Source organism: Echinops telfairi, unplaced genomic scaffold (assembly GCF_000313985.2).
Source record: "Echinops telfairi isolate 266 unplaced genomic scaffold, ASM31398v2 ScPeMD7_7473;HRSCAF=8511, whole genome shotgun sequence".
Lineage (NCBI taxonomy): Eukaryota > Metazoa > Chordata > Mammalia > Afrosoricida > Tenrecidae > Echinops > Echinops telfairi.
Genome location: NW_022111377.1, coordinates 1,085,777 through 1,097,227, shown reverse-complemented (window position 1 = coordinate 1,097,227; position 11,451 = coordinate 1,085,777). Strand labels below are relative to the sequence as shown.

Below are 11,451 nucleotides of genomic sequence, written 5' to 3'. Positions count from 1 at the left end.
TCCTAAATGCTTCCTCCCCTCCACCCCCCGCACTATCATGATCCCAATTCTACCTTACAAATATGGCTAGACCAGAGAATGTGCACTGGTACAGATAGGAACTGGAAACACAGGGAATCCAGGATGGATGATCCCTTCAGGACCAGTGGTGTGAATGGTGATACTGGGAGGATAGAGGGAGGGTGGGTTGGAAAGGGGGAACCGATTACAAGGATTTACATATAACCTCCCTGGGGGACGGACAACAGAAAAGTGAATGAAGGGAGACGTTGGACAGTGCAAGATATGACAAAATAATAATTTATAAATTAACAAGGGTTCATGAGGGGGGGCAGCGGGGAGGAAGGGGAAAAATGAGGAGCAGATGCCAGGGGCTTAGGTGGAGAGCAAACATTTTGAGAATGATGAGGGCAATGAATGTACAAATGTGCTTTACAATTGATGTATGTATGGATTGTGATAAGAGTTGTATGAGCCCCTAATAAAATGATTTAAAAAATTAAAAAAAAATGCTGCTAGATACAAGGGATCAAAGGGTGGAACTTTTACAGGGAAAAATTTCAAACGCAAAAAGAATAACACCCTAGGCAGATGACGTAGGCTCTGATAGTTATCATCAATTCCTTTTACTTAAATATCTTAAGGGTTTTGATTTCTTCTATAGGATGATGACAATCTTGCCTACTTCCTTCCCCCTCCCCCCCTGTCAGAAACATACAGAGGTGTCACAGTGATGTACCCAAATGAGCACCTCCCGTGAAGAGGAAGAACAGAAAAGAGTGAGGGGCTCATGTGAAGAATGACATCATGCTGGTGGAGGGTCAGCAGGGAAAAAGGAAGACACACTCAATGTGAGGAACTAACAAAGTGGCCGAAGGAGGCTCCGATGTAACAGTCCAGGACGGTGCAGGACCAGACAGTGTTCCTTCTGTGGCACACGGTGAGTGTGAGCCAGAACCACGAGACGCACTTCATGACGACGACGTCGACGACAGAGAGCACGTGAGAGGAGCAGAGTGCAAACCCAGACTCCTGTACTTGGAAGGAATCACTATCAAGGAACAGTGAAATATTGGCTATTTTGTTTCTTTTTACAAATTAATTCATGCCAATTAAATCCTTCAAGGTGATGGTGAGCAAACGAGAAAGAGAGTCACTGGTTACCATGTGTTCCATATGTTACCATGTTCCACATGTTTCCATGTTCCAGATGTGTTCCATATGTTACCATGGAAGGACTTTTACAAACAGCCCAAAACATAAAACCACGATGACAAATATGTGAGATTTCATTTCTTCAACTTGGAGCAATCCAATAAAGTCCTACAATAACAGCTTATTAAATTCTGGACAGGTTTGTCTCCTGTGCAATAGATGAACTATTCTAGTATAAATGAAGACAAGATGCTTTTTCTCTTTGTAGCCCTCGGTCTACTTAATACTGTAAATAACTTGTCAGGGGAACATTCGTTGGTGATAGAAAGTAAAGTAACGACAAATTGCGGGAAAGTGAGCGACCACACTAAGACAGGGCAGAGAGAGCTGTCATGAGGAGTGGTGTGGCCTGCGAGGACAGCTGCGGGCCGATGTCTGCTGCCACAGGCTTCCCTGGTGCAGCGAGATGACCACTAGGGAGAGGTTGGGTCTGGAGGGGCCGCTGGGCGGAAGTGGCTGTGCTTTCCTTACAAGCACACGGACAAATCAAAGTGATTAAATGCCAGCAGACTGCAGCCCCAGGTCCAGAAGTCTAGGACAATAAAGAACTCTATGGGGCCCTGCTTCCACCCAGCAGCCCCTCATTAATTACTCACCTGCAGGGAATTCTATGCAGTAGCCACCCATGGGTGGTCGGAACTGTTTCACCAGAACGACACATTCATAATGAAGAGTCCTTTGTAGCACGGGGATAATGGCCACACCTGTCCCCGGAAAACACCACCAAGGGAAGCCGTGTTAAAGAACCAGTCGTGGCAGTCATCTGTTTAGAGCAATCCCACTACACGCCACACACTAATAAGCCTGACACCCAAAATCTACCTTCTATCTGTCATTAGCAATAAGCAGTCAACTTCATCTACAATTCGAGTGGTTAATTTACAAAGCAATTTGTGATGAAAGAAAAAAGAATCCCACTTCCATATGGCTTTTACTTTTTAAAAATAAAACTTGTTTGGGTTGTTGATCTTAGCACCAAATCAAAAGGAAACCCACGCAGTCAGCAGAGGGACAAGGATCTAGACAGTCTGTCTACAGGATCCCAATACAAAACCACATACGCAGCTCAACAACCTGTCAAGTCTTAAAGCGACTGAGTGTTTTGTTTTTTTGTTTTTTAGGATAAAAGACCTTTCCCGCCAAGTTCTTTGGCTTAATTAAGACAAGAACAAATTCCCCCACTGGCTTCTAGAAACCCCAAGCCAGCCAGCAGGAACACTTGCTGCCACCTAACCTCTCGTCCACCGGTTACAAACAGAGCTGCAGCAGAGCAACTTCGTCTGTGCCAACACAAAAACAAACAGAGTGGAGGGGAAACAGGGTGGAGAAGCCCACTGCCCAGCTCCCTAGACCAGAGGAGGTTTTCAGGATGTGTCTGGGGTCTTTGCAGTCAGAGCATTCATGCCCGGAAGGGAAAGTGAGCTGAGGGGTCTTTTTCCCAATTCCATTTCCTCATCAGTGTAAAAGCAAGCAAGTGTTTGATACACTCAGAGCTGGGCCGGATAATCTTCCCACGCTAAAGGCTCTCACGCCGAAGCTTGGAGCAGGATGGTGAGCATTTCTAGAAGTCATCACATTATTTAGGCACCACATGTGGCTTTTATGGTGGCTTATGCTAGGTTATAATTATCAGTAGGTGTCCCTAGGTGATACAAATGTTTAAGTGCTCAGCGACTAACCACAAGGTTGGCAGTTTGAATCCACCCAGAGGTACCTCAGAAGGAAGGCCTGGTGAGCTGCTTCTGAGAGACCCCAGGCACTGAGGACCCTGTGAGACAACGTGCCGCCATGAGCCCGCTCGGAATGCCACAGCGGCAACTGGCTTGGGGTTTTATACCTAGCACTCTCTCTTCCCTGCAAATACATGCCCTGAGCTTGGATGAGAGGACACGAAAGTGATAAAGTATGATGACGTGACCTGGCTTTACTCACCACACTCACAGTGGAAAATAAAGACCACAACTGAAGATAACGCTGTTCAGAAGCTTTGCTACAGACTCTTTTAAGAAGCCATACAAACAAGCAGCAACTTATACCGGGGCTGTCAAGACAGGGCTTGCTAACTTCCCTTCTAAGGAGAGTTATGATAAGTCTGTGATCATACCGTCAGCAGCCTGTCCTTTCCTCGTTGTGCGCTTCACGGTTTCCCACGTTCTGTGCAGGCAGAGGCAGGAAAACACAATCATGAGTTACAGGAGAGACCGCTTTTGGGTTTTCTGTGTCCAACTAGAACTTTCCAAACGCAAGCATGCAAAGCCACCTGGACCTGGTCTTGGTCCAGAAGACTAGGACAATGAAGAGCTCTATGTTTAAAAAGCCAGCGGGGCTTTCTTACAGCTTCTGAAAATTCCCAAAGAAAACTGTGCCATCATATACCTTGCCCGCAGGCACCATCTAAACAGAAAGCCTGCTGTGTACTTGAACTGAAGCCTGCGAATCAGTTAAGTACTTGGATTTGGTTCCTAGGTCTACAGGTGAGCAGTCAGACAGCTATGAGTGCAGCTTGAAAGGCTACTAAGGCAGGTTATGCAAATTAAAACCCCAAGAACATTCTAGCTCTATCTCTTAACAAGCAGTACTGGATGTGAATATTGAGCAACTATTTTTCCAACTTATACTTTTAAAATGTATGACTTGCAATACACAACTTAAGGGAGTAGGCCCTTTCCATGCAATAAGTGAAGAATTATGGAATCGAGGCAAGTGCTCTGCATGTGTGAGCGCTTACTAAGAGGGCCAATGATGCCCAACGGACAAAGGACAGTGACCAACAACAGATGCCCACTCTCCTATGTCTTTTGTTTCTTATTTACTGACTGGACGACAGTGAGTGTTTGTGTCTGGCTGGTTGACCTACTTTAGATTTTCCTCTTGCGTAGCATGTGTAACAGTACTGTTTATCCCAGGACACTGGGCGGAGTAGGTAAATAATCATGTTTCAGGGGCTGGGGGAACATATTCCCGTTCACTCTTGAGAGCAGGGGTAAGGGAGAGGCAGAAGCAAGCCATTTGTGGCTCTCTTCTGATGGAGAGGGCACCTGAATGGCTCTGGGAACTGGCAGGTGAGTCGAGCTCTGCCCCTGGGCTAAGGCTTGTAAGGTGCACTACTCTGAGCTACCCTCTTGTTCTCACTGTTGATCTAGTTCGCCCCAAGGCTCAGACCTTACCACATTTCTGTGTTCTAAAAAGAGGAAAAAATCGAGTATCTCAGCAACACATTTGATTAGAAGTAGAGAATCTAAAACTCGCTCTCACTAGCAAAACCCACAGCCGTCATTATTTGGAAATTAAGAATATGTTACCTTGCTAATCTCCTCTAATTTCAGAATCCTGGTTCTAGTTAAGTTACTCCACCTTTTAATGCCTTTGCTTATAGGAAACATTCTTTTGTTTTTTCCCTTCTACTCAACCAATTCAAGGCATAGGATAGGTGACTGAGAATGTCACTAAGAGGAACATGATGCCAGCATGTTTGTACAGTTCTACAATGAATTCCATGCCCCCTATAGATTCTCTGATATTTTACCCCACACACGTGCTCATTGATAAATCAGAGTCTGCTGGAAAACAGATTCATTCAACAAAGCCGGATTCTCTGGTACAGGACATTATTTACACAAGTCCTCTTGAGGCTACATAGAAGCCCTCTGCATGGGAGAATGAAGGTGAACACATAAGAAACATGGCACACAAATGTGGTGGTATGATATAGACTTTAAAGTCCAACCCACGAAGTCCTGACACAGAGCCTCATGGAGTGAGTGTTAGACATTAGTAGTTTGAAGACATCCACAAAGGATGCTGATGAACATCCCTGATGAAGGGAAGCACAGTCAGAGAGAGGGGACCTGGTGTGAACCCACATGGGCTCTAGAACAGTGGTTCTCAACCTTCCTAATGCCGTGACCCTTTAATACAGTTCCTCATGTGTGGTGACCCCAACCATAAAATGATTTTCGTTGCTACTTCATAACTGTAATTTTGCTACTGTTATGAATCTGGCAACCCCTGTGAAAGGGTCATTTGACCCCCAAAGGGGTCGCGACCCACAGGCTGAGAACCGCTGCTCTATAAGCTAATTATACTATTAAGTGTCTGGCTTGTGTTATAAATCTAAACAACTCTATAAAAAGGAGAAAACCAAACTCTATCACTATAAATTGGGCTCCAATCACTCTTGTTTCGGTGTAGTTGAATAAAAGTGAAAGGTAGTCGGATTAGGGATAAAGTGGGATGTCTCTCCCGAATGCCTAGGCTAAAGGAAAATTAGCTGGCCATGCCACACTAAAGGGGTTGGAAAGAAATCAGGCACACCAATTAGACACTTTAGGGAAAATCCAAAGATGGATATGCTCAGACCCAAGTTACCAGGCATAGGTGGGAGGTCCACCTGGGCGCAGACTAGGCAACAGCAACATGACATCACACAGGTGCACTGAAACACAGCCAATAAGGTCAGCCAATACCCTCTACCACACCTCCCCAGCCAGTAGGGCTAGAAGGAGATAAAAGCAGGCTGTGGGCAAGCCCTGCTCTCTTCTCTCGTTTGACTTACTCTGCAAGGGGAGGGTGGGAATTCCTCCTGCATGCAGGTACACAAGCACCCTCATGCCCACTCGGGGCCTGCTCACCCCTCTTGGGATTTCCTGCTCTTGGCTCCACATACCGGTTCTGCACTCCTGTTCCGGTATTCCTTCCACGTGTTTTTTCATGCTCCCCTGAAATGGCCATTTTCAGTCATGAACACTCACGTGGTCCCTACGTGGCCTTGTGCCCTTTCCAGAGAACAGTGTGTATTGTCTGAGACTGTAATACCTTAATCTCCCTTCCCTCATAAAAGTCCTTGGATTTACAAAAGTGCTTCTGCGTGTGAATTCTGTCAGCGGTGTGTAGCAAGAACCGAGGGAAACCACCCTAGAAGCCTAACACAATGTTCTCCAAGGCGTGGGCTTTGCCACAGTCTGCTACATTTGGTTCCAGCTCCCTGCGGGCTCACATTCAGTTCTATGTTTAAAGTCCGTCCACTTGACATTTGAGATCGTTTTCTCCCTCTAACTCTGTGGATGGCCATAGTGTGCAGGGCTTACTTTGCGGTTTTAATTTTTAAGTTCATTCATTAAAAAAATTTTCTTGAAAGTGCGAATCAGGTGGGGGTTCCTTTTGTTTTCACTGAGCTGGAGCCCTGGGGTAGGTGCTAGCACTGACTTGACGCAGTTCGAATGGCTAAAGGTGGCGCTGAGCTAGGCAACACTGGGCCTTAGTTATGTTTTAGTTGGTTTAGTATGTCTCATCAAGTTAAAAAAACAACCAAGCCCATTACTATTGAGGCAATTTCAACTCAGGGTGACTTGATATAGGGTTTCTGAGATGTACATCTTCATAGGAGCAACCAACTTCACCCCTCTCAATGTAGTGGATGAGGGATTTGAACTGCGAAGTGGTTGAAATTGCTGGCTAGGACACGCATGTTTGCAGTGATGACCCCTTATTGCCACACACAAAACTTGTAACTTTCATTTAATTAGAAAGTGAAATTTTGATACTAACTGTATTAACTTAGGAATTTATTTATCTCTCATACAACCCTATTTTCTAATGGTTTTAAAACTTTACATTTCAGTAAATAATGTATTTAACTGTACACTCACCACTAATATTTTGCAATAGTTTCTCTCCTAGTCTTTTCTTATCTATTATTAGCTTTCTCTATATTGCTAGGTTATCCTCATAGCCGGCTTTTCGGATGCCTGCATAAATTTTATTTATGTTTTAACAGTTTTAGTAGCATTCACACATCATATAATTCAATAACTCCTTGTATCAAGTAGAGTAATACAATTAACACCATCATCAGTTCTAGAATATTTTTTCTTCCTTGTACTCAATATTATTCATGTAATTTTTCTTCTAATTGTTAATTTCTTCTAAAAGAAATTTCTTCTAAATTTCTAATTCTAAAAATCTCTTCTAATGTACACAACAAAACATTCTCCAATTCAACAACTTCTACATGTATAATTCAGTGCCATTGATTATATACTCTTTGTGTTGTACAACCATTATTGATATCCTTTTCCAAATTATTCCACCATCATTGACATAACCTCAATGCCCCCTAAGCATCCACTCTTCCTCCTTCATCCACGATAACCATTGGTCAAGTCTGGTTTCTTTGTTTTACAGTAGTTATCTTGATATAGTATTCACATATTATACACTTCCATGGTTAAATCGCTATTAAAAAGAGTTGTATATACATTATCACAATCAGTTCTAATGCTCCCTCTCCCCAGTTGCATAGATTTTAACTAATGAACATATTATAACAGAAAAAAAATCTCTATTTTTATGTTGTTTAGGTTGCTTTTTTTCCATTAAAAATTTTAATGAACATTTTTCAATCATGAGTATTATTCCAAATAGTAGGTCATTTCCTGAGGACATCACAATTTAGTATCAGAGGATACACTAAATTGTGAAAGACTTTACAAATGGGTATATCCGAGCGACATTTCCATGAACAGAGCGTAAACAGGTATGTTTTACAGACACACAACGATGTTTCTCCTCTTCAATTGTTCTAATTTACAGATGGAAAAGAAGGAGAAAGAAGAAGCCAGAAGCTCCTGCAGTGTTAACTACTTGACCACCTCCTCAGAAACGGCTTCAGTTAGGCGTGGCCCCTACATCCTTGGGGAGATATACATTTATGCCATCACTAAAGAGACCCTAATAACCCACATGCTGAGCACTTTTTAAGAGGTAAAAACCATTTTACCTAGTTTTACCAGTAGGATCCATGTAGGTTGTTTTTTCAAGCTTGACCCATTTTCCTTCTGAAATTAACTAAAAAAAGATCAGACAGTAAGTTGGGAAACTCAAAACAAATTGGTTGTATAACAATCAAAAAGCTTTCTGGTCGTTCTTTCACGTGTTCTCTCTGTGGCCCTCCAGTAATCTTGCTCCCTCCATTTGTGGTGCAGGGTTCAGTTCAAAGCAGTCAAGGCTCAGTTCAAGGGGGGTGTGTTGCTTCGTTTTGGGGTCAGACTGGTCTAAAAACTCCTGCAGGGACAGGAGGGGAGCTACAATTGGGAAGAGGCCAAAGGGGCAAAGAAGGGGTGTCTAATGGGATGCTCCCACCGTTCTGCCAGCTCATCTGGGTGCTAGTCACATTGGTGTCCTTCCCTTGTCATCACTCATGGATGGCTTTTCATGCCAAAACCTACCCAGGCAAGCTGACTGGCCGTGGGAACTTCATGTCCAATGGTGACAAGTGGATGCCCCACCCGACCTGCGGTAAGCATCCCGGAATTACTCTCCTTCAACTCTGAGGAGTCCGGGTTACAAGGGCGACCTTGCCTACAGCACTACACTGCTCCGAGAGGAAAGTTCCACTGTGTACATACCTACAGCAGCCTTTTTCTTACTACCCTCTTTCACTTCTTGCCAGTAGCAGCCTAATAAACACCAGCGGATCTGTTCTCATGGTGAACATGAGAAGATTTGAAATCAAAAGGAAAGCCCAAGGGTCTCAAGAGCAGCAGAGTTCTAAGGTGAAGGAATTAAAAGGTATCCATTACAAGGACTCCTGGGGAAGATACTTTTAAACAGCTCAAGAGAATGACATACTAGACATGCATTAGTTCTCCGACTCCCAGGAATCAGGCTACAACCACTGTTCAAGTTCTTACTGTTCTTTAACCCACGGGTGAGAACTGTAAACACCCAGGATGTGCTATCTATCAAATGTCTAGGCTCTACCTAGCACACACGATTTATCCTTCTACTCAGATGTTTTTCATAAGAATTGAATTAAAAGGTTTTTTGAATTTTTTTTCTTCTATCAATAGTCAAAACCCACTCTGAAATGGTCTCACTTTAACTAGTACACTGAAGCTAGTGGGTTGTACGACTGCTCTTATACCGGTGTAAAGTGCCCCAGCCCTAAAAGAGAGCAGGGACAATGTTTAACAATTACCTTCAAAATTATAAGTATGAAACAATAGCCAATATGTTTCCTTTAAACTCAGACTATGTGGGGAAGGGCAAAGGGAAGTGAAAGCCAATAGATACCTCCTCTGAAATAATCGACTCTTTGGCAGTTGGAGACGAATCCTTTGGTTCTTGGTTTTCCATCTTCAAACTAGTCTTTATGGTCCACCGTTAAGAAGTTCACGCTGTAAGAAAATGAGATTCATTTAGGCTAAAGGTATTTTCTGGAGAATCCATTTGTCTGTAGACACGGGTCAAAGCACTTAAAACGAAACAGAATTTATCCGACATCTTGAGCGAAGAAGACGTGCGAGAAGTGCCTACATGGACAAGTAGATGCCAAGTCAGAAAAGCCATTCCAGTTAGATTCAGCCACGTTCACTCAGTGCCAACTACACATGCCCCAAACACTTAGGTTCATTGTAATACGATCTGATTTCAAATCTGTAACGCTTTCCAAGTGGGAACTGCAGAACAACTGTACACCATTCTCCAAGCACACACTTCAACTATTGTTCATGATCGATTTTCTACCCATAAAACTAGACCTACTTCCATGGAGTTGATTCTAACCTAGGGTGAGAAAGTCACATCTTTCATGAGGGACGTGGCTGGTGAATTTGCACTGCTAGGGTCAGATAGCAATCCAACCCTGACTTGACAGTGCGACCTCAATCCTGTATAGCAGTTGGCGGGGGAAGATACTTACACTTTACACTGGGTTATGGACTGTAGTATAAAAGGTTTTGATTGCCCAGGGCATGCTGAGAACATTTTTTTTCCTGGAGAAGGGGGCAGTTTGCTCTACAGCAAACTTCTTAAAATAAATCATTTTATTGGGGGTGGGAGGGGCTCTTACAACAATACATCCATTGTATCAAGCACATTTGTACATATGTTGCCATCATCCTTTTCAAAACATTCTTTCAGCTTGAGACCTTGGTATCAGCTCCTTTTTCCCCTCCCTCCCTCCCTCACACCCTCCTGCCCTCATGAACCCCTGATAAATTATAAATGAGTATTATTTTCATATCTCACACCCTCCGTGCAGCAAACTTTTAAAGAGATGTCTGGACTGTCTCTACCCTCTACTTACTTAGAATCCTGTTAATGTGCATCAGTCATGGTTACACAAAAAGTACCACCTAGCACTACAAGGTCCTTATGAAAAGAGCAAGCCCCTATCCCTCCCCGAGCCCACAGCCCATCCCTAAAGGCAACCGCTGCCAATGATTTTGAGACCTACCGTATAAACAGGCTTTTACTTCCCTGCCCTGCCACAGCAACAGTTCGATAGCTTGGGATCGCAAACCCAAGGGCATCTAGTTTATAATAATATGGCTGTTCTTACTAGGGCCCACTGAGAGAGATAACATGGGCTAGACCAGAACCACCCCCACCCCATAGGGCTTTCAGGCTGTCATTTTTCCAGGAGCTGGTCACCAGCTCTTCCTCCTGTGGATTTGAATCATGAACCTTTTGGTCAGTGGCTGAGTACTTAACTAACCCCCAGGGCTCTTAGCTCAATACCAGAACTTACGTAATTATGATCTCTGCAATACATTTACTTTTCCTTTCATGAAAACTCATTTCACATGCCCTTTTATATGCACACATCACTCGTTTAACACGAAATGTGCATGTAGCTTTCTAGACTCTCCCCTTTATAAATCTGCATCAAGGAATTTACTCCTTGTAGCCCATCAGTTTTCTCTCTTCAACTCTCTCCTTGGGCCCCCAGGCCTGCTCCAGTACCGGCTGCCCAGTCCCTGGTCTCTCTTCACCAGCATTCTGGGGGGTCTGTTAGCGTCTGTGCTGTGTTGGGATCCCATTGGTTCTAGATCAGGACTTCCTCTTCTCTTAGTTTATGCCTTCAGTCCTGGATCTCCGTGGAGCAGTGATTCGCTTGATAAGGCTTGTCTAGCCATATTCGTTACAACTCCCACCAATGACTTTGTCCTGCTGGGTCTGGGGAAGAGACGGTGAGGGGGAAATGCTGGAAGGATTATGTGATTCAGTTCTGAGTGATTGTTAACAGGACTGTGATTTTTAAAACTTGGAACTTGAATAGGGGGATTAGTTCGTTTTGCCTCCCTCAATCATTTGTGTGGCTTTTTTTTTCCCCCAGCACGCTTCAGAAAATGCAACTATATCCACTGTCACACGAGGCCTGGTAGCATAGCAGCTAATCACCTGGCTGCTAACCAAAGGGTTGGTGTATCAAACCCCGCCAACATTAAGAGA

General features: G+C 43.9%; 1 protein-coding gene across 1 annotated transcript in view; it reads right to left on the bottom strand.

The window, feature by feature from the left end:
- NUDT5 (nudix hydrolase 5) overlaps positions 1-11,451 on the bottom strand; it is a 21,610-nt gene that overhangs the window by 7,772 nt on the left and 2,387 nt on the right. The window contains exons 2-5 of the mRNA XM_004712633.2: positions 9,289-9,392; positions 7,994-8,061; positions 3,320-3,369; positions 1,812-1,919 (exon numbers count right to left, since the gene is read on the bottom strand). Coding sequence (XP_004712690.1) covers positions 1,812-1,919; positions 3,320-3,369; positions 7,994-8,061; positions 9,289-9,351 — 289 coding nt within the window. The 5' untranslated portion in view covers positions 9,352-9,392. The remainder of the gene's footprint in view (positions 1-1,811; positions 1,920-3,319; positions 3,370-7,993; positions 8,062-9,288; positions 9,393-11,451) is intronic.